The following is a 23,193-nucleotide window of genomic DNA, read 5'->3' on the forward strand; positions in this document are numbered from 1 at the left end:
TGTTTGGTACAAAATGTGTGTCCCATTTCAGGCAGGGGAAGGACTTTTTCACCCCAACAACCTCCAGCACATGTTGTTATAGTAAGGGCACAGCACCCTGACATCCCCAGCCAAAGTGGCTAAAGCTGGGTAATTCAAACTTTAATCCCTGGTGTCACACAAGCCTTTGGAATGGTGGGTGCCACTGGAGGGGTTTACTAGAAATCAACAATTTCTACTGCAACCTTCAAACATTTAACCACATATTGCCAGTCCTGACACTGCACCAAAGCCCAGCACCTTCCCTCTATGGCCCTGCCTGCAGGGAGTGCAGCAGCCCCCATTTCCCCCCGTGAATCCCAATTTTCCAGCCACTCTTGAAGGTTGAACAGCTAGTTGGTGACATGAGCACAAAGAGCTGCCAGTGGCTTCAGCCGTGTCCACCTTGCAGAGCTGACAGACCCCCCTATGACATTTATTCCCCCGTGCCTGCAGAGCAGGTGCTGACTGAGTTTTCACTGCAGAGAAAGTCCTTTAACAATTCACCCCCTTCTGTGCACGAGACGTTTTAGAGTCTAGGGGGGTTCAAGGTGCAGGCACAGTTGTGTGGGCACTCTGCCCTCAGCCTCTGCACAAAGGTGCCCAAGGCAGCACTGACCTGTGTTCCCCGCTTTGGCCGAGGGGCCCGGGGGCTCCAGCCGGGTCGGGCTGCTCAGTTCTGCAGGGCCCTGGGTCCTGCCTGCAGCTCCTCAGGTCGATGTTGCCATCTAGAGGTCCCTGCTACGGCGATCCTCTCATTGTGAAGTATTGGGAAGGAGGTTGTTGTGGCTTTTGTTTTAATTCAATGCAACAATTCAAAGCAGTTTTATCAGGTTAGCCCATGTCTTGGGTGGCTGCAGCTCATCCTGGCTTGTCTCACAGCTCCTGCAGCTGTGCAAATCCCTGCTTTCTACTCTGACATTGTTTTGAGATGGGGTAAAACACTCAAAGCTATGCATTTGCTGCCCAGCGTGGAAGCAGCCACACTGGCAGAAGCAATACACACAGTGGCATCCACAGCAGCTTCATGGCCAGTGCTGGCTCCAAGTGAGGCTGTGACAGACATGCCTCCAAATTTTGGAGTGCAAGACTCCCAGTCCCAAATCTCACCAAATCTTGGAAGTTCATGGCCATTTCATCCTCATTGAGGGGGAAGGAAGGCCCATACCAGACATCCAAAACATTTAAAGTATGTTATGAACCAGCTGGATGGAAATACACTTCCCCCCTTTCAGCAGTGGCTCAGGCTTCTCTTTCAGTGCTGGTTTTTTAAAGTGTGCCCATCTTGACCCCAGGTCCTGCTGCAATCCCAGGGCTGCCTCTCAGACAAGGGAGCAATGGCAGTTTGATGCCCATGGCAAGGGGTGTGCAGACACCACTGTCCAAACTCTCCCAGTTCAGGGTCAGCACAGGGCTGATGTCTGGCACCTGCACAAGGGCAGCACCACCATGGCAGAGGCTGTGCTGGACCACAGGATCCGTCCTGCAGGGAGAGGACTGCAGGCTGAGGGTGAAGCAGGGCGAGGAAGGGCCTCTCCTGCACCAAATCAGGCCACGCCAGAAAGCAGGTTATTGCCCAGATTTAAAGCCACCCACAGGAGCCCTTCCTGCAGCTCCTGACATTTATTCACACATCACCTGGCTCCCTGAGCATTGAGGGGTGATGGGTGCCCCACTGCTGGGCTTTGCTCATGTCCTTAAGCATCCCAGCAAGTTTCAGTTCCATTCCTCATCCTCAGAAGTCACATCCTGTCCCCATGGAGCCTTTTCTGTACAGGGATCCAGCTCATCCCACATTAAATCCAGGCCAGGCATTTCCCACCCTGCTCAGCACTCCACCTTGCAGGCACCAGTGTGGAGGGCAAAGTGAGAGCAGGACAGAGGATCTGGACACAAAGGTGCTTACGTAGGTATTTACTCCATTGCTTCTTACACACCCTCCTGGCAATAGCTGCTGCTGGAAGCAGTCCAAGGAGATGAATTAGGGAGCTTGATCAAGAGAGAGATGCACTGCCCACAAGGAGGAGGAAGAGGATCACAGCTCCCTCCCAGAGACCAGGCTGTGGCAGACAAAGATTTGGGCTGGTTTGGCCCCGGACATCCCCTGCCACGCCACAGCACAGCTGCTGCCTGCAGCTGGCCACTGCCACCAGGAGGGCTTCAGTGCCAGGATACATCCCAGACCCAAGCCAGAACTCTGACACAGCTGCATGAACTCGTGCCCTGTGAAGCTGAACATCAGCCTTAGTGTGAAATGCAGCAGTGGCTGCCCTTAGCAGAGCTGGTGGGACCTGCTGGTGGCAAAGAGCTACAGAAACCCAGACAGGTAGCGGGGCTCGGTGGTTTAGGAAGCTCTGCTCTGGTAATATCTTTTGCAACAAATAGTTTCCCCCCACAGAAGTAATCAGGTAACCAACCCCTTGCTACATCATTCCGGGCTGGCAGTCCAGCTCTGAGCTCCCTTGAAAAGCACCTCCAGAGCCCTGGCTGGAACACGTGCAAACCAGGAATTACAGCCCGCACCGGCCCCTGCCCTGGCACAGCAAACCCAAATCCTTCCCCTGAATCCCTGTGGGAACTCGGGCAGGTGCTGGCATGGGGCTCCTTCCCACGTGCCAGTTCCTGGCTCCCTCCAGACTCACCCCTCCAGGTACACGTGAGCTGCTGTTCACACTGCCCTCCTCACTCTGCCTTCCTCTTCTTCGTCCCCCTCCAGCCTCCCTGTGCTGACAGTCACTTCTTTCTGGTCTTGTGCCTTTCTTTTCTCTCTGTCTCCCTTGCTCAGTCCCTCACTCAGGAAATTAAAGATAATCCTCCCTTTTTTTTGCAGCCGGATTCCCTGTTTAACATTCGCTGCATGTGCTTGCACTGATTCAAAATGGGATTAGACTTTCTGTTGCTTTGATGTCATTTGGGCTTTGCACTTAAGGCAGAAGGGGGAAAGAAAATGTCTGTTAACAAACCTCTTGGATTCCACCCCACCCACTTGCATCCATCCTGGAAATGAAGGTCAGGCACATTCACCTGCAGAAACTGAGCCCCCATCTGGGATTGATGTGGGGGGAATGAACCAACTGACAAGTGCAGCAGCGCACTCCCTGCACGCGGACCTTTTTCTCTGGAAACACCCAAACATCGCTCTGGCTCCGTTATCATCCAGCTGCGTGGAGGCTGAATGGCTCCCATGAGGAGGGAGGTGTCATTAATCATCAGAAAACCACAACTCGCTGGCTGTCAGTGGATACTGCAGCCTCCAGCTGCCGTGCAGCGGGGAGCGCGTGGGCCACCGGCAGCGCTCCAGCGGGTCGGGGCTCAGGGCTGCCCGGGGAACACCCCGAGCTGCTCGTTCCTAAGGGGGAGCAGGGGCTGCAGGGTGGCTCTGCTGCACATCCACATCCTGGGGCACAGTTCATGACTTTCCAGGGCATTTCCCTCTGTTTCCCCAGGCTTGAACTTCTCCCCCTTTGGAAGACAAGGATTTGGGGTTGTTCTTACTGCTGGTCCTTCCAACACCAGTATGGAGCAGATGAAGAACATTTTTGTCATGTTGCCTGAAAACATTTTGCTTTGCTTCCAAGACACCACTCCTCAAATCTGTGATGTCCAAAGCGGCACAGTTCACAGGTGGAACAGGATCTCACACCAGAAAAGAGCTTTTCACAAGGGATTCTGCAGAGCCATGGCCAGGGCTGGGATGTGACAGTGGATCCTATTCCTGCTTTTCCAGGACAGTCCACGGTCTCCAGAGACTCACAGATGGCTTCTGCTGCCTGATGCTCCTTCTCCATTCCCACCAGAGCTTCTCTTCACAGGCAGCTGTGTCTCCTCTGGGTAACAGGCAGATCTGGGGGCTGCATAACTGGAGATGTTCCAATGTCCCTGAAACCATCCCAGGACCTTCTGCACATTGTTTAGAAGAGCAGCTCCATGGATGAGCCCAATCCAGCCATGACCAGAACCCACCTCACAGCCCTGAGCCCCTGGGGAGGCACAGCCAGCACCAGCAGAGCAGAACTGGGGACACACCTAGGCAATCCTGGGGCTCTGGCAGCTGTAATCCCTGTCACCCACACCACATCACTGTGCTGCAGCCCTGACTGGCACTGCCACCACGTTGGGCTTCCTTCAGGACTGCTCAGGGACTTGGGACATGCCTCTGCCAACAGCACAGCGTCTAATCCATTTTGCCTGGTGAACACACTCACAGACTTGATTAATGTCTGCAATGAGCTCCATCCATCATCAGGGAGTAAAGGAGATTAACTCTGCAGCATGCCTGCCTTGCGTTGATCCCATTCTCCAGGCCTCCTGATTAACGGCGAGGCCGCCTTATCTGCCAGGCCAGGAAACACGAGGATCCAGGCTGTGTGTGGATGGAGGGCCAGGAAACACGAGGATCCAGGCTGTGTGTGGATGGAGGGCCAGGAAACACGAGGATCCAGGCTGCCTGTGGATGGAGGGCCAGGAAACACGAGGATCTGGGCTGCCTGTGGATGGAGGGAAGCTGTGGGAGCAGACAGGGCAGTGCTGGCACAGCCACAGCACGCTGTCATCGGGGCCACGCTGCTGCATCTCTGCTCCCCACGCTGCCAGCTCTGCTTCCCATTCCTACTGATCCCTCCGTTCCCATTGCTCCCTCTCTTTCTTCCTCCTGGTCCTTCCCAGCCATGCTGACAGGAAGGAGAGCAGCAACTGGAGCGCTGGTGCATCCATGGAGGAATTCATGGAAACCAAAGTCCGGGGCTCCATTTTCCCTGGATGGGTCAGCAGGGAAGATGTCATTCCCCATCCACAGAGGGAATTCGGATGAGTTGATTTGGAGGAACCTGGAATAACCCAGGCAAATCCCCTCCTGGGGGTGGGGGCGAGCCGGGCTGTGGAGAGCGGCCGCTCGGCCGAGCCCTTCCCGGGAGGACACGCGTGTTTAGTGGATGCAGGAATTAGCAGAGCCATCTGGATGGGCTCCAGCTCCCGCCCCTGGCTCGCTGCTGATGCTTCATTAACAGCTTCCTTCTTTCAGCTCTGTCTCCTCGGCTTTTGCTGCGATCAGCTGGGCTGGAGTTTTGTTGTCTTGGGTTTTTTCCAAGTGGAAATTATTTCTCATTTCTTTTAACAATCAGGACAGAGAGAAAGAGACAGGAGAGGAAGGAATTTCTAGGAGATGAAAGGGCAGGATTAAGGACATGGCTTTCACTTTGTTATCCCTCTAGTGTGGCTAAGAAATTCCTTTCAGAAGAAGGCTTTAATTAACTATGATTTCTGATGGGAATAAATCCTGGACCTAGAGATAGGTCTGGCTTCTTGGGTCTGCTGACAACCCCAGCTGCAACCTCAGCAGCCCAGATTTGTACACACACACACACATAGTTTTACACAAAACACAGCACGTTTAAAGTGACTTTGCAAAGGCACCGACTGTCACCCCAGTCTAGAAAATAAGGATCAGAGGAAAAAACCCCAGGCATTAGCAGGGCACTGTGCACGGTGCCAGTGGAAAGATGATCTGAGTGCACTGAACCATGGGGCTATGGTGGCACAAGATGTGGGAAGGGGCCTTTTGCACAGAGTAATAACCCAGGGCAGGAGGCAATAGAAATATCTCTGTTGCCTCCTGGACCAACAACCCTTCTCACACAGCAGGAAAAATCAGGGGAAGAGGAAAGAAAGTCACCCAGTGGCAAACTGGGACATTTAGAAAGCATCGCAGTGATGTATTTGCATCACTGCCGCAAAACCTCCAGGAACTGAGTCAATCAAAAATAACATTCGGGGCTGATTTTAATCCAGATGAACTCTCTCCAAATATTTTAAGGCAACCAGCAAAATGGCCAGCTTCCGCTTGCTTAACCCTTCTCCTGGAACCTGCACTGATTCTGAAAGAAAGCACCATTGGAGAAAGCATCTTTTCTGTGAGCTTGACCTGCAGAACTGGATGTGGTACCAGGCCTGTTCATCCCCAGCATCACCCTGGTCACCTCCCTGTGCCCTGACTCTGTCCTGACTCACTCAGTGCTTCTGCAGCTCAACTTTCTGTGCAGATCTGGACATGAAAGATGAAGAACCTGCACAGGTTTCCAGAGGAAGCCTTGCCCCCAGTTTACACAACAACAGTAACTCCTGCCAGGGAAACATCTCAGCAGGTCCCTCTGAGAGCCACATTTACCTTTTTCTGAGCCATGTTAAACAGGGAGCTCACACTGAACGCACATCTTGCTCCTCTCCCATCTTTCCAACTAATGAACTCCCAGCTGATAACAAGTGCTGGCTGCTGCTGCTGGAGCATCTGCCTCTGCTCTGTGTTTAACAGCCCAAGAGGCAAAGCACTTTGCTGATTATTGTTTTCATAAGTGAGCATCGTTTTACTTTTTCATTATCATTTTAAAAGGTTCCCACCTCTTCCACTGCCCTGAGCCACTGCCTCCAACCCCAGCAGATGCCTCTGTGCCCTGCAGTGGCACAGGGAACATATGGTTGGTTTCCCTGGGGGGAATTGGAGAGGAAAGGAACATCTGGCTGCTCCAGCAACCCAGCTGCTGAGGTGAGCAGAGCTTTTCCTGCAGGGGCCTGCAGGTCTGTGTCAGGAGGGTTTCCCATCCCATGCTACCACTGCTTACAGCCCCCTTGACACAAGGCTTTGGTCTCACTTGGGATTTAATGCCTTATTAATTTTACAGATTTTGTGCTTGTTCACATCTTCTGCAAACTAAAAATTTCCTCTGACATGCTGTATCAAATGTTTTACTGGACTTCAGGTAGATTTAAAAAATCAACTATTACTGCTTTCTTCCACCCCACCACCCATTCTGAGGACTAGGCAGCAGGATTGCAGTCTCTGGTTATAAAACACCACTTTTTTTTTATTAGCTCTGTCATAAATCCTTACACTTGGATTTGCAATTTCATATGACAGCTCTTTCCAGACTTTGAATGGAGTTTATCTCGTTTCCCTGACTTGAACCTCTCAAGATTTTCCCTTTTGCTTCATCTTGGAGCTGTAATTTCCATTTCCATTTCCAAGCTTAACAACATCCTAATTCTCGTTGAAAAGAAGGATGGCATAGCACTCATTTTGGGTTGGGCAGACACCAATTCTTGATCATCAACCCTCCACATCAGTCCTCTTGTTCTGTCTCCTCTTGAGCTCCATGAGCAGTTATCCACAAGCCACAGATCCAAGTCAAAACTTTCTTCCCCTCAGTTCAGACTCAGGAGGAATTCAGGTTACAGCTGCCTTCTCCTTGTGCTAATGCCTGTTCTTGTAAAAGGGAATCAGTGACTGACAACAAATACATACCCTGAGGCAGGATTTGTCTCCTTGAGGGCTCCTGGCTGCTCCTGTCCAACGTCAAGATGTGCTGGCAGCTTCTTATCTCCGACAAGGACACCGGGATCTGCCCAATTCACCAAGCACACATGCACATCCCTGACCTCAGCTCATCGGCTGACCCGGCCTGACAGCCTCTCACAGGGCAAGTCCTGCTTAGCCCCTTGTTAATTTTGGCTGTGCCTTTGTCTCTGGGATCCTCTGACCTTTAGCAATGAAAACAAAACCACAGAAGGTGCTGCCCTGGCCTTTGGCTGGCTGGGAGCAGTGGGATGGGCAAAGGCTGAGGGCTTAAACCTCAAATTAGCAGTGTGGGACTGGAATGAGCCAGGCAGCTTGGACCTGTCATTTCAAGGGCAGGAACCAGTAGGGAGAGAGGCGGTCATCATCTGGTTTTAGATAAATTCCCACTTTGTGTTAATTAATTAGAAATCCAGCACAGATAACAGAGGAGCTTAGATGACCATTTAGCTGAAGAATTCCTGTAAAGCCACATGTGGCTATTGAGCAGCTGAGAAAGGGAATTCACCTGCTGCTTTCATTAGAGATGCTCGTGTCTAAGGGAAGGCAGAGCCTGGGAGTTGGGAAATCAGGATTTGCTCATGGCTCAGTCTCCTTGTTCGTTAATAGCAGCTCAGGGCAGAACTGCATCACACACTAGCACTGACCTGAATCAAGCCAGGCAACATCAGCTTCTTTCCAACCTGCCAGACCATACATACAGCTGTGCACATCTGGATCAATGACAGCAGCATGTGAGTCACCACCAAACTGCCTTCACAAACCTACTCCTCCAAACATTTGCGTTTTCTGCGTTTAGTTTTTTAATCAGATCATTACATTCAGTACACATCCCTCTGTGGAGATACAAAAGTTGTGCTGAGATAGACATTGCAGGAGGATGGATAAGATGCTGCCTAAACCAGGGCTGTTGTAGAGAGAATTGCTGTCAATTTTTGACCTCAAGCTCAGCGTGTGGCTTTAGGGAAATTGTTTAAGTTTGCTATCACTTCTTATCTACAGGGAAGGAAAATGTTATGTGGCAAAGACCACTTTCCAGAATCAAAGGAGATAAAATGGAACAACAGTCAGAAACTGCTTTACCAATCTTGCCTGGAAAGAAGGGAGACTGATGTGCAGCTATCAGACAAAGACAGCACTCAGGCAGCATGGAGGGCTGATGCACCATGTCTAACACATCCTGAGTGAGATCATCCCTATCCCTAAGGCCACTGCAAGAGAAAAACTTCACCACTAGGCTACTTGATCAATGTAATCACAGTCAAAGAGCTAAGCAATAAAAATGCAGAGACCCATTCAGTAAGTCTGGAGTCGTGAGTAAGGAGAGCAGTGAGTTCAAGGGGAGGATTTGCAACTTGGCTCATAGCAAAGGCTTCTCTCTCCAGAGTGCAAATCAGAGCAGCAGCCAGGTGCTAAATAAATATTTAGCAAATGAGAAAGTCTCCCATTTAATGAGAAATTATTTGGTGAAACCAGCTGGGGAAATGGTTTCAGTAGCACGGTAACAGAAGCTGGTGCTGCTCTGCCCCACGGGATGCTGCGGTTCCACCCGCGTTGCGTAAGTCAGGATCTCCAGCTGGGACAGGCACAGGAAATATAACTCATTACTGAAATGCAAGAGCCTTTCAGGGTTAAACCGCTGTTAGACCAGCCAGATTCATTCCCTGGTTGCAGAATTTGCCTAGCAGCAGCTTTGGATGATTACTATCTTTCTTCATAACAGCGACGTTGCAGACAGGATGGTCTAAGTGTAGTGGTGATGCCAAGTTTGTAGGAAGAAGTAATTTTTCTTTCTTTTATGTTCAAGGGCTGAGCTCCATTTCCTCACTTTTATCTACATCATTAGGCTGTCGAGATGGCAGTTCCCTGTCTAAATGTTAATTACTATATCTCTCTCTTAAGAGGTGTTTTCAAGGGGTTAGTGCCTCAATCTTCCTTGTAATTACATGCAGTGGTTAGCACAACTCATCGGCTACATCCCAAGGTCCCCTGAGAGCTCATCCCTGCTGCAGTTTCCAGCAGATGAACACTCACAGAACCAGTCCTTCAGAGAGCTGCTGTCTCCAAGTGTTCAGGCAGATAATGAGCCGATTACTGTGCCTGCTCCTGCCGCCGACGGCGAGCTCTGTGCACAGACAGGCTGAGCATCACCAGTTGCTGCAGCTCAAATTCCTCCCTTCTCTCTACCCCTTCAAACTCGGCAAAACTCTGCACGAGTCCCTCCCAGGGGCAAGAACTTCCAGATTATTGACGAAGCAAAAAAGGGAAAAACAAACGTTGTCAAAGCCTGAATATAGGAGCCCAGTAATGAAACGGTGACACAGAAATGGTGGTGAGGCAGATCTCAGATGCTGAGCATGGCTTTGTCGTGTCAGGGGCAGAGCTGCTGTGGGTTTTTATGCCTCTACAGCTGAGAAGAGGGAATTACACCTTCCTTATGTGTGAGGCTTTTCTAAGTGAACAGCAATAGCTGAGATTGCAAAATAAAATTAAAGTTGTGCTTTGGAACAACTGCTATATTTAAATGTCAGATTCTTTCTTTGAAAGCTATAAGATATCACATTCCTCTCCAGGGAAAGTGAGTAGGAGCCTGTCTATGCAGGGAAAATATTTGCAATAACAGCTGCCTACCAGTTTCCTATGCAAACACTCCTAATCCATACTTCAAGCCTGGAAAAAATTAAATTATCTGAAGGCACTCTCCAGAGGACATCACCCTGTTCACAACACTCCAACACTCACACACAAAACCACTGCTTGCTTTGCAGCAGTAACCACAGACAGATGAACACTATCATTTATGCAAGATGTGAAGGAAACAGTTTTTAAAGAAAATATTAACTGAGAAACATCACCTTTCAACAAGGTGTATATGTTCAAAATTTAGATACCACAGATACCTGCCATGGAAAAAAACCTCACAGGCAAATCACTGGCTGAAGCAACTCCAGAGACTCAATTTGGCCTCAGCCTGTCTCTGATTTCTAAGAGCTTCAATGCCAGGGCAAAATGTGCACCAGGTTTCTGTCTGCTGCTGGTCCACTAGAGGACAACCTAATAATGATGAACTCCTTTGGGTTACACAAAAATGGCCCATACTGGGACTGCTGCTGCCAAATCTGGCTGGCAGGCCATGCTGGGATTGCTGCTCTGTGTGTGCTGGGCCTCCCTTTCACAGGTACAGATTGATTCCTACAGAATTATGAAGTTCCAAAAAATGTCTTCTGCAGTTGATGCCATGACAGAAAGAAAGAGACAGAAACAGGGGAGATTTCCAGACAGACATATGTCATTTTTATAAAGCAAACCACATCCACTGCAAGGTGCTCTGCCACCGAGAAAACCCTGCCTGTTGCTGCTGGATTTCTCACAGGCTTCTGACATGATATCTTTTTTTTTTTTCCAGTCCAGGAAGTGCTCCGAGGTACAGAACGATCTGTTTGCCTTGGTAACGTGTGATTTATCAAATCGTAATGCAGGAATCCATCTCATGTATAAACAGCAGCCGGGAGCACAAGACAATCATCAGCTCAAAGCCACAGAAAAGCACAGGCTACAGCTCTGGCAAGGCAAGGAAAAGGAGTAAAACAGCTCCTCAAAACCCAAGGGAGACCTTGCCTAGTATTTTTAAGGCAAATAGAAGACGAATAAAATCTGAGCTAGCAACAGAGCTAATTTCTTGAGCTAGGAAGCAAATGAGCTGCGGCAAGAAGCAGAACAGCAGAAAACAGCAGAGAATTAATTACAAGTGAAGTATCTCAGGTTAGAATTGGAGTTAGAGGCGTCGGAGGGTGAAAGCAACAGTTTTCAGTGGGTAGTTTGCTTCCTTAACATCCTTCAGCCCCGCTGGGGCTGTGCCTATGGCTCGGGGATGAAAAGTTCGTGTGTCTGTAAAGAGAAAAAGACACACTGAAGGCGGATCAGAGCTACTTAAAAGAAAAAGAAAAAAAAAAGACAAAAAACCAAAAACAAACAAACAAAAAAAAAATTTGATACTCCTCCTGACGCCGGCGAGCGCAGGCTGGCTGCGGCCGGGAGGGCACAGATGCCAGCCATCCCTGGGGTGTGATGTGAAGGGGCACTGCCCAGCCCCCGTGTCGCCCCCGCCTTCCCCGCCCGCGGCGGCGCCGGGGGATGCTCGGATGCTCGCCCCCGGCTCGCCTGCCCGAGTCAGCTGCTCCTGGATGTCAGAGCCCGCCCGGGCTCGGCGGGGCGGCAGCGGAACCGAGCGCAGCCGAGCCTCAGCCGCTGCTGCCGGCTCTGGGAGGGCTCCTTCCTCCTCTTCCTCCTCCTCTTTTCCCGCTGGGGGAGCGGCGCATCCCCCCGCGGAGCCGCCGGGGGAACTTGCCCAACTTTCTCCATCGCTCGCTGCCATGGCTCCCGGCAACTCCTCCCGCAACTTCTCGGTGCCGGAGGCTCGGAACGGCTCAGGTAAGGGGGGGCGGGGCTCGGAGGGGCTGCGGGTGACGGGGCTGGGACCCCCGGGCCGGGCCGGCTTCAGCACCCGCGGGCGGACAGCGCCGGGGGCACGGGCCGGGAGCGGGGCTGCGGGACCCTGCGGGCACAGCCCCGGGCACCGCACCGGGCACCGCACCGGGCACTGCACCGGGCACCGCACCGGGACACCGCACCGGGACACCGCACCGGGCACTGCACCGGGACATGGCACCGGGACCCCGCACCGGGCACCGCACCGGGCACCGCACCGGGCACCGCACCGGGACACTGCACAGGGCACCGCACAGGGCACCGCACCGGGACACAGCACCGAGACATGGCACCAGGACATGGCACCGGGGACAGCACCGGGCACCGCACCGGGCACCGCACCGGGCACCGCACCGGGACACCGCACCGGGACACAGCCCTGGGACACAGCCCTGGGACACAGCCCCGGGACACAGCCCCGGGACACCGCACCGGGACACAGCCCCGGGACACAGCCCCGGGACACCGCCCCTTCGGCTGCCAGCCGCTACCTGCTGGCTGCCAGGCAGCAAACTCCAGCAGCCCGCAGGTCCTGGCTGCTGGGGAGGGAGGAACCAGCCTGGCTAGACAGGGAGGGAGGCACAGAAAAGATGAGATAGCGCTGGAGAGGGATGTAGAGATCCTTATCCTTTTCTCCACACGACCCTGTGGAGAAACCCTTTTCAAATCAATAGTTTAGGGTCGTGCAATACAGTTCTCAGTGGTTCAGCTCTTCAACAGAAGGTGGTTTATACGTGGTTTTTGACTCTTTCTGCACCAGCACAGTCCTTTAGAAACCAAAAGTGTGGTTTTCTGAAAGTGTGGTTTTCTGAAAGTGTGGTTTTCTGAAAGCGTGGTTTTCTGAAAGCGTGGTTTTCTGAAAGCGTGGTTTTCTGAAAGTGTGGTTTCCTTCTGAAATGCAGTGAAGGTGAAGTCTCTTACATATCAGGGTATGGCTTAGAACGACAAGCACCTTAGAGAAAAAAAAAATTAGCCCGGTCCTCATTCAGTTCACATAGTACAGCCCCTTTGGGACTTCAAGAAAAAATGTCAGGGCAGCCACAGACCTACAAACAAGGACAAATCAATGCCTGAAGTAGCTGCTTAAATACAAAATATATTCACTTGGTTATGCACAAAAGCAGTACTGAAAATTCAGATTCAATGATGTCTCAAGATGAAAGAGTCTTTAGAAAAGACAGAACTTTTGAGTATTTGATATATGTGCTCTTCTGACTCCAGCCTATAAAATACACATGAACTACAGCTTCAAATTAGTGCAGCTAATAATTCATGCAAGTCCTGCTTGTACAGACAGCATCAGCAGGACAGGTGCTACAGCACTGCACAGCCCACCTCTCACACAAAGCCTTTGGGCCTGCACACATCCTGCTTTGGGGCTGGCTGAGCTCATTCCAAATGTTATGGGATTGCCATGAGCACTGGATCGATTATACAGCAGGAAAGGGACATTTTGTCCCAATTTCCAGCTAACCATTGGCATTTATGTTTCGCTCCAACAATCCTTTCCAACCACATTCATAGAGTTTGTGGCTAAAAGAAAGATCAGAATTCATAACAGTTCCATGCAGAAGTGCAGGACCAGAATCATCATCTTCCAGTTTCTAGTCCTCCATCTTCCAGCAGTAAGGAGGCTTGAGATATCTTTGGATGCCCAAGGGTGCCAGATTTCAAGAGGGTGCTGATGGCTGTAGGTTGTCTACTAAAAATCTCATAGCAGGGGACATTTCTTTGCATTAATGGGCCACCAGGAGGAACAGGGACCACTTAAACCCCCACAAATAGTCTGGACAAGGCTTTTTTGTCTTATCAGCCAAGCCTGGCTTCCACCTTCAGGCCCCCTGCTAGTTCTCCTGTGCCTCACTGGCTGCTTTACAGCACCTGCAGAGAGGCTTCCCAATAAAATGGTGCAGGAACTGCTTTACTGGATTCTGGCATTGGCCTCGTTCATGCCTAAGCTCACTGCTGCCTAATGCCAAAAGGACTGAGCCAGTGGCAGCTCCTCATGGCCACTTCTAAGAGCACTGATCTATGGCACACACATTTCCAGCCACAGGCCAGCAGTGTAGCCTCAGTTATCTTGCTAATTCTGTCAAACTTCTCTGTCACACCAAAGCAAACGTGGAGAAGTTTGTACTCAAGAATTCCAGAGGTCAAAGTCAGCAAATACCACTTCAGCAAACAGACACCGCTTTGGCAAAGACTACACCTGGAGTATCTTATTCCACTTAATCTAATTGTCAAGATTTCCCTAGGTTCTCTTGGAGGAGGCTTCCCCACTTGTGCTGCTAAGGAGATGGAACAGCTCAGTGACTGAAAGCATTTCCAATTAACAGCACATGGAATCATCTGCAATTCAATGAAAGGCAGCCTAGCTGAGGGGCTGTCACGCACAGTCCTTGTAACATAAATAACTCACACAAAACCATTTCCTAGAAAAAAAAACCCCACCAGGTCTCATAGGAAAGGAATGACGATATTAAAGGAGATTTCAGCTAAGAAAGGCTGTTTTAGACTTCAGCACACAGGAGCCCTGCAGAACAGAGAGCACCACCATCACTGCCTTCGACACCACCAAGAGCTTGTGGCTTCAAAATGTGATTTTACACCCAGGTGAGGGACAAGGCCAATGTAAATTTGATTATGTTTGGGCGTCCCACCCCAAAGGGCAACAGTCAAGCATTGGTGTGGATAAGCTGAGTATTATCAGGCAAGAATTTTGCCTTGGAAATCCATCCACATCCAGAACTCAAAGACAGCTTTAAGCTGTTTTTCTCCTAGACAATCCCCTCTGAAACATACTCCCAACCCTTGTCTGGCTACATACTTGGATTTCTTTGTAGGAAAGACACAAGAGAAAGGGAGAGAGGCAGGGAAGGAAGACGGAAAGAAGAATGTTCTCTGGCCTAACCTTGGTAAGAGAACAGGGACACAGCCAGGGTAGAGTCCCAGATCTCACAATACAGATAAGCATGAGGTGTCTGCCTGCATGGCCAATGAACTCTGTGTCTCATACCATACAACAGATAAACTGAAGCTTTCTGACAGCAGCTTGAGCATTGACTTTATCCAGATTTTGGCACCCACAGAAAGGCTTTACTTCTCCAGTGTGGGAAGCACAAGCTGCCTCACCCACTCCCCTCAAAAACAGCTAAAACCACTTCATTCCATGTAATAAAAGTTACTCTCAACTCTGTCAAGTGCTAGTGAATGCAGAGGCATGCCAGCCAGAGGTTAGTCCCTCTAAAAAGGGCTGGGGAGTTGCAGAGCAGGACAGAAGCACATCAGGAGAGCTGAGGAAAGATGCCTGCACATAGCCAGGTCTGGACACGCTGCACATACTGAGAGGCAGAGAAGGAAGTGCCAAATCCCCAGCTTAGCCTCTCCAAGTGCTGGAAAGGGTATTAAAAATCATTCCAATCTATGGTTTTGATGGGGATGGGTCCATCTGCAGGGCAAGCATACCGAATTGTAAAGAGGTTGTCTCTGGGTTGCACTCACTGCTTTGGTTTGTTTTGGCAGTAGCAGAGAAGCCAGCACCACACACCAATGTGATCATGCCCAGTCTCTTCAGCATCATCTGCTTCCTGGGCATCATGGGGAACCTCATTGTGATCTTCACTATCGTCAAGAAGAAGAAGCTGAGGTGCAAGCAGACCGTGCCTGATATTTTCATCTTCAACCTCTCCATCGTGGACCTCCTCTTCCTCCTGGGCATGCCCTTCCTCATCCACCAGCTCTTAGGCAACGGCTCGTGGTACTTTGGAGCTCCCCTGTGCACCATCATCACCGCCCTGGACACGAACAGCCAGATCACCAGCACCAACATCCTCACAGTGATGACGCTGGACCGATACCTGGCCACCGTCTACCCCCTCAAGTCCACCTCCGTGCGGACGCCGTGCGTCGCGGCTCTCGTCATCTGCCTGGTGTGGCTCCTGTCCTTCCTGACCATCATTCCCGTGTGGATGTACGCGGGCCTCATGCCCCTGGAGGACGGGACCGTGCGCTGCGCCCTCCTGCTGCCCAACCCGGAGACCGACATCTACTGGTTCACCCTCTACCAGTTCATGCTGGCCTTTGCTGTGCCCTTGGTCATCATCTGCGTGGTCTACTTCAAGATCCTCCAGCACATGGCCACCACCGTGGTGCCGCTGCCCCAGAGGAGCCTCCGGGTGCGTACCAAGAAGGTCACCCGAATGGCAGTGGCCATCTGTTCCGCCTTTTTTATTTGCTGGGCTCCCTTCTACATCCTCCAGCTGGTTCACCTGGGCATCGACACCCCTTCCATGGCCTTCCTTTACGCCTACAACTTCGCCATCAGCTTGGGCTACGCCAACAGCTGCCTCAACCCCTTCCTCTACATCGCCCTCAGCGAGACCTTCAAGCGCCAGTTCCTGGTGGCCATCCGCCCCGCCAAAGAGCCCTGTCGCAACAGCAGCTCTGCCAACAACAACAGCATGACAGAGGCCAGTGTGTGCCTGAAGCTGGCGTCAGAATCCACCCAGCAGACGCAGTTTCAGGAGGACTTTTCCCCACGCTCGCTGCCGGTGACTGTGGCTGTTCACTAGGGCACTCTGAAGGGTGATCCAGAAAGCCTCTGCATCGGTGATTTGATGGAGGAGCAGCAGCTTCAGGCAAGTCTAGGAGATGCCTATGGACTACAGACTTCCACCTCCAAAATGCAGGTGCCTGTCTTTTCCATTACTCTGTTCCTGCACTGCTCCCAGCCTGTGAGATTCTGTGTGCTGCCATTTTTCACCCTGCACAGGAGGACTCTGCCACCACTGGGCCCCCAAAGAGGATGAATGGAAGAGAGAGGAAAGGACAGGAAGAGGATTTCCGGGGGGAATATTCACCCTACAAGAGTAAAACCTCTATCAACACTGCCCAACGATTCCTCATCTCTTGGCCCCACCACGTTTCCTAAGCAGCTTGTCAACACAGAGCTTCTTCATTCAAGCTTGAACCTTTGAACCACAATGTCTTTTTTTTTTTTTTTTGTAAGTAATCTGTGTACTTTGCTGGCTGTGCTGATATTCTAGAAGCACACAGCAAAGAGATCTCGGGGACAGAAGTCTCACCCAGCCCTGTTGCTTGGCTTTTCAGTCCAGCCCCATCTGCCTCCAGTGGGCTGTATTGTTTGGCAACCAAAACACTTCAAGAACTGGCTCATTTTGATGCTAATCCCAAATATTTCAAGCAAAATAAGACACATAATAATCACACTGCTTCAAGGGACTCCAAAGAATTCTCAAAACTGCTGCTGCTAACACCAGCTTTGTGGTTTTTCATGCCAATGAGCAGATTTTCACAGTGCTAGTTCTTCATGCTGCTCTTGTGCCTCACAGTCTGCACGGCCATTGGGGAACCCCCGGCAGAGGGTTTTAAGCAGGACTAAAACTCACAATCTGTGGAGAGAGAAGCTGTGAGAAAGCAGCTCAGGGGAAGCAGAGTTGCTTATGCAGCTTCCTCAAAAATAACAAATGCTTTACACTAAGTTAAAAGAGGGAAAATTAAATGTCTGTGTGTTGTATATGCAGCTTTAACAGTCGGAGGTTAGGAAGTAACTCTGCTCATTATAAAGTAGAGAAAAGACAGCAGAGATCAGCTCAAAGCAGGGATTACACCAACAGCCTGTGCTGGGCTCCACAGGGACCACGCAGGCATTGTTCAGCACTTTGTCAGACATGGAGGGACTGGTTACTGTAGATGGATTTAATTTAAAGAATTAAAAAGATCAAACAGTCCAAAGGAATTTGTTATACCACACTTAGGGTTTCACAGCACCAGCCACCCACGATATGCTGAGAAGAGAATTTCACCCTTACTCAGCTCCAAAGCAAAACTGGTCACCTGCACAGGATGTCCTAAGCCACACACACACTCACCCTAAGGCATCACATCACACTTGTAAGTGCACTCAAGTACAGTCAATATTTCAGCCTACACCCTTAGAGAGCACACAGCCATTCGCTCACCTCTGGGATCAAAGCAGTCAGGTGTGAAACACCAGCACCTCTGACACCATCAGATCCAGCACGTTGCCTTCTGAGTCATTGGACAAACCTCAGGACAGGGTCTCTCTGTATTTTCTTCCAGGCTCTGTCCAAACCAGCACATCCAGACCGTGACTAAGATTATCTTGTGGATTTTCTGCCTCCGTTTCCCCAGCCAACGAAGCCAGACACCTGCAGAACTTTCAAGCTTTATGGCTCAAAAAGTCTTTGCTCCGTTTTAACTGCCAGGAATTTTCACCTGCTGTTTTTCATGGAGCTGCTTTGCTCTTTGGTCAGAACTCTCCCTGAAGGGCTCGGATGGAGCGAAGGTCGAGGAGGATGTGTGCTGTGCCAGCCAGACTTGCCCTCGGGACAAGGGAAGCTATTGTGTTACCTTTCTCCCATGAGGCAGGGAAGGGAAGAACTGGCACACTTTTCTGGGAAAGGAGGTGGTAATGACTGGGTGGGTGTTTCTTCCTCTAGTGCCAGCCATAAGGAAAGGATGAGAGGTGAAAACAGCCTGAGTTATCGGGGCTCTGGCAGAGAGCAGCATTGAAGATATTATCTCGCTTACACAGTAAAGGTGTTTATGGTCGAACGAGTCTGTTCCCATCTGAAGTGAGTCGATCTGAACGGTGTGGCCAAGCCATGTGCTGAAAACCACAGGGGCAAGTGGGCTAAGCAAGAAGGGAGGCCACCCCAGCACCAAGGGGTGCAGCACGCAGGGAGGGTTTTGTGGGGCAGACCTTTCCCAGATCTCATCACGCTGAAGTCAACACACCAGTCCAACACTGACCACAACACAGGCGCCTTCCCAGCTTGCAGTCCTGTAGATCTCATCTGTGTGAGGTGGAAAGCTGTACTGGAGAGACTGGTCCCATCACCATGGAGAGAGCTTCCAGTCAGCCAGTGTCCCAGGAGAAGCCTGTGCCCCTTCCCACTACCCTGCAAAGGCTCATGGTTTCATTCCCTCATGTTTCTCCTGCCTGTCCTGAAGGGGTTTCCTAGTCCAAATGTTTAAATACTGGCTGTGGGGTCCTTCCCTTTCCATGTACATCCATAAAAGTTGACAAATACTCCCTGAGAAGACAAGGATACGGACACCTGTGTATGTATGGAGAGGCCAGGAAGAAAGGCACAGACAGGAAGCAAACTAGCAAAGGACACAGCCAGCATAGAACTTTTGTCAGCTTCCCAAAATCACCCCAAGGCACAGGGCAAGGTGAACAAAAGCCTGTCCTTAGGAGGATCAAATGCCTTTAGAGGTGTCACTCTACCTGGACGTTAAGGCAAGGCCTTCCAGGAGCTACACAATCTCTGTGCACCTTGGTGTCACCTCCTCCAAACATCCTATCCCTTTTCCAACTTTTTCAGAGCTGGCTTTATTCAGTCAGAGAGTCCATTGACATTCTGGTTTGTGTTCAGCTTTACCCCTTTGTCCCTCTGCTCTTTGTGTTTATTATGTGATCTCCTGTCTCAGCGCCTTGGTTACCAAGGGCAGAGCCTGAATAAAGGGAATTGCAAAGTAGGGAAGGGCCCAGCTCCTCGTGCAGGGATGGAGAGCCCTGAGTGCTGCCCGAGAGGCGCCGTGAGAAGGGCAGAGATAAGGCAGCTCATTTCCCAGCAGTCCTGCTTCCCATACACAGCCCACTTTCTATCTTGAGAGAAATCAAAGGGAAATCCAGCTGAAAAAACAGGAGAAAAACACCCACAAAACCAAAGGGTGGTAGAAAAACTATTCAATCTGTTTTTTTCAGATCAACAGCCTGCTATGCTTGAGGAGACAAATTTCCTCTGCTCATTTTGCCAGCACTTCTCCCATGTGTTTGTGAGCTGCCTTGTCAGACAGCAGGGCGACAGATGGGTTCACTCTCCAGCCCCTCCTCTTCCCCTCATTGTCCTCAGAGGTGCAAGTGAAGCCACATGTCACAGCTCTGCTCTTGATAAACTCTCACAGAAGGGCAGATGGTCCAGTTACTTTTACTCCTACTTTCCCTCCTAGTGACAAAGCCATCCTTGGCTGGTCGTGGCAGGATTCAGTCACCTCTATTCCTCTCTCCACCTCCTTGTGTCCCCACAGGCAGCAAAATAAACTCCTGCCTTCCCCCAGTCACAGCTCTGCCGAGCCACCCCTGGAGCTGAGCTCCCTGGGGCCCAGCTGGTGACATCCTGCCCTGGACACCCCTCTCCACCCAAAGTCTGCACAGCTAAACCTGCCCAGGAGAAAACCTGAGCCGTGATGGAGCACACGGATGGAGGCTGCAGGGTGGGGAGAAGGGAAAGGTGGGGTGACTCACTGGCCCCTGGGACACAGCCAGAGCCTGACTAATCCTGTTTCCTCAGCCCTCCTGGGCTGCTAATTGAATGCATTTCATTCAGCAGACTCACCGGTGGGAGAGGAGCCACGTGGCAGGTACGGATACGTTCCCAGCCCTGAACTCGCTGCTCCTAAATCCTCCTGCCACATGCAGGGACCACACAGCAATGCCCTGCCCTGCTCACCCCCTGTCAGCAAGGCAGCACAGCCAAACCCCCACAGCCTTTCCACTGGCTCCATCCCTGCTGAGAGGGTGGGGAGGGGCAGCAAAAAGGAAACACAACCACAGGGGAGAATAAAGGGGGAAGGATGTCTCATCCTCAGCCCCACTCTCCCAGTGAAGGGCTTCTCCAGAATCTGCATTGAACAGGGAACTCACTGTACCACCAGGGAAAAAACTTTGCTAAGAGATGTGGATAATTGCAGAAGGGCATGGGAGAGGGCACCAGCTCAGAGCTTTTGTCCCTATCCATATCCTCCTTGGGGAACAGCTCCTATGATCATACAGGACACAATAATCGTTCCTGTCACATCTTTATACCAGTAGGGCTGCCTTGGCTATGGAAAGCACCACTCCTGCTGTCCCAGTCTGGCTCAGGGACAGCAGCAGCCCTGGTTCCCCCCAAAGGGAAGAGCTGGGCTCCAACAACTGCAGTCACCCTTGAGAAGTGTCCTCAGCCTGGCAGTGCACAGGGCAGTGCTTGCAGAGGCACTTGAGGAGTGCTGAGGACAAACACACCAGGGAAACCATCACCACATCACCTCAGTGCCTCTCCCCACCCCTACACGCTGCTGGAGTCAGGTCCATGCTCCCTGGGGTCCCTGCTCTGCTCTCCAAAGCCAAGTCACTGCCTCAGCCTCGCCCTGCCCACAGCTCCAGCACCACTGGGGGCTCAAGGCCTCGTCCTGCAGGTCCACACGGGGTCAGTCCTTTGGGAATGAGAGCCAGGTTCTGCCCATCACACCAGGGTGAATTGGCACCACAGCACTGAGGGGGTTTTAGCACAGCAGGGAGCAGATCCTACCCCAGACACCAATTGTTCATCCTCCAGCACTGCATTGCAATAGGATCTGGATCCACAGAAATGCATTTGGGGCAATGATTTTTCCAAGCTTCAGTTAAACCAAAACTGGAGCGTGTCCCTGTTTAAGTTTTAAACCTTATTTCTTCCACTTGAAACAGACTTAAGAGATGAGTCAGCCCTTCCCTCCAACCTGTGTCTGGTGTCCCCTGCAGGTTTCCACTCACACAGTAAGCAGCCTGAGAGTCAGTGGCATAAATTTAATTATTCTGGTGTTTAGTTACTACTCAGTTGCTTTTGCTAAGTCTGGAGGAGCTCTTAAAATTATCTTCCTACACATGGTGCTGTAAGCACAGCAGCTCAGAAACACTGATCTGTCATTCCCTGCCCCACCAGACACTTCAGGGCAGAGAGCAGAGCTCTCCTTAGGCAGCCACAGCAAGGAAGGCTCCTGCCCCATCCAGGAGCAGGATGTCTCACACCCACATCCCACTCCAGCCTCCAGTCCTCTACCCCCTTCTCCCATGGGGCTTGAACACAGAAAGGAAAATTCTAATATTTTCATGCACATTTTGGCACAGAGGACTCAATAGGGATAGGCAGAGGGATGGAAACAGTGGGTTAACACAAGTTATCACTGATGAGAGTTTCTAAAAGTTCTTATTGACTTACTCCTTTAGGAGCTTTGCTCTTGGAGGTGCACCTTCTCCAGCAGCCAGGTCCCTCCCACCATGAAACTGAAAGAGATGGTGAAAGGAGCAGACTGTTCACATCAGGGCTCCCTGTCCTCCTTCCTCTCAGCTTGTGAATTAAGACCTAAATTTCAATTTGCACAAAACCTTTTGGGGACTTAACTCCCTCCCACTTTTGTTTTCCTTAAAAGTCAGCTCGTTACAGCCACCTAGATTCCAGCTAGGATTTCATCTTAGACCTTCAAGTGCTCTGGACTTGTACATTTGTTATGTTATCAACACAGAAACTATTGCAGAAGAAAAAGAAAAGAGTAAAATGTCACCTCTGAGAGTGAGAACAAGCCCTTTGCTTTCATTCAGATCCAGATATTTTTCCTCAGCCAACTGCTGCCACTGAAGAAAGCACATGAACATTTGCTCCCAGGCTGTGCCAGCCACAGCCCCCAGTCAGTACTGGGGGGCTCAGGTCTCAGAACAAACACTGGCAGCTCAATGAGAAAGGGCTCATTTGCTGTAATTAATATTCAGCCTTTCTGCAGCATGGGAAACATCGATTGTTCCGTGAGAAATAAATCATGTGTCTTTCTTGGGAGGATTTTAATGAACCGCCCCCCACTCCCCTTTTCCTGACACTCTCAGGCTCAGAGTAAAAGGAAAAAAAAAGAAAAACAACATTCCAGCATCTCCCCATCAACCATGTAGTGGCCCAATCAGGCTAATTAAGATGTCTCCTGTGTGCTGAGGGAGGCTTTCCCCAGCAAATCCAGCCCCACTGTTCATTATATTGCCACAGCACAGCTAATTACTCCTGGCTTTAGTGGGGAGAGGAGCAGAGCAGCCTTGTGTGCAGCTGGGAAAAGGGGCTGTGCTGGGTACAGTCAGGTTCTGCCCTTCTCTCTGGCCCTACCAGCTCTCCTGGAGCTCTGGAGAAGAGGCTGAGCTGGGGAGTTATCTCTCATAAGAAGAGCATCATAAAGACCTAAACACTCTGGGGACACCTTTATTTTATATTCAAACTTACCCTGACACCTTCAACAACAGTGGAACCTGCCTTGAGCATGCTCTGGGACCAAACCAGCCCTCCCAAGGGTGTGGGTACCTGTTCCAAAGGATGGCACCCTGCAGAAGAGCACCCAGGGGGCACGGGCAGCACTGCCCAGCTCCCAGTGGCACCAGGGAATGGGGCACAGGGAAATCCAGAGCCTCCTCTCACTCACCACTGCTTCCTCTGAGATTAAGGACATGGGATTAGAGAAAAGCCAAGCCAAACAAGGTCTGAGTCATGCCAAAAGCTTCTTCTGGCTGCCTAAGA

The 23,193-nt window shown here is 50.9% G+C and overlaps 2 protein-coding genes across 4 annotated transcripts in view; one reads left to right on the top strand and one right to left on the bottom strand.

Annotated features, from left to right (window-relative positions):
* The window catches only part of CASKIN2 (CASK interacting protein 2), a 56,999-nt gene extending 35,016 nt beyond the window's left edge, over positions 1–21,983 (bottom strand). Inside the window, exon 1 of one of the 2 annotated variants that reach the window (XM_064395554.1) lies at positions 21,862–21,983. The gene's annotated coding sequence lies outside the window, so the exon portion shown is untranslated. Of the gene's footprint in view, positions 1–2,660; positions 2,802–21,861 lie in introns of those variants that run through there. The other variant, XM_064395553.1, reaches the window with a different exon arrangement.
* On the top strand, positions 10,766–18,448 carry MCHR1 (melanin concentrating hormone receptor 1). 2 transcript variants are annotated; one of them, XM_064395563.1, is made up of 2 exons: positions 10,766–11,794; positions 15,377–18,448. In XM_064395563.1, the coding sequence occupies exons 1-2, from the start codon at positions 11,506–11,508 to the stop codon at positions 16,420–16,422; spliced, it is 1,335 nt and encodes a 444-aa protein (XP_064251633.1). In that variant the 5' UTR covers positions 10,766–11,505; the 3' UTR covers positions 16,423–18,448. The 2 variants fall into 2 exon arrangements, with proteins under 2 accessions (XP_064251633.1, XP_064251632.1); XM_064395562.1 differs by having other exon boundaries at positions 10,769–11,794; positions 15,374–18,448.
* Positions 21,984–23,193: the final 1,210 nt, after the last annotated feature.

Source organism: Passer domesticus, chromosome 20 (genome assembly GCF_036417665.1).
Source record: "Passer domesticus isolate bPasDom1 chromosome 20, bPasDom1.hap1, whole genome shotgun sequence".
Taxonomy (NCBI): Eukaryota; Metazoa; Chordata; class Aves; order Passeriformes; family Passeridae; genus Passer; species Passer domesticus.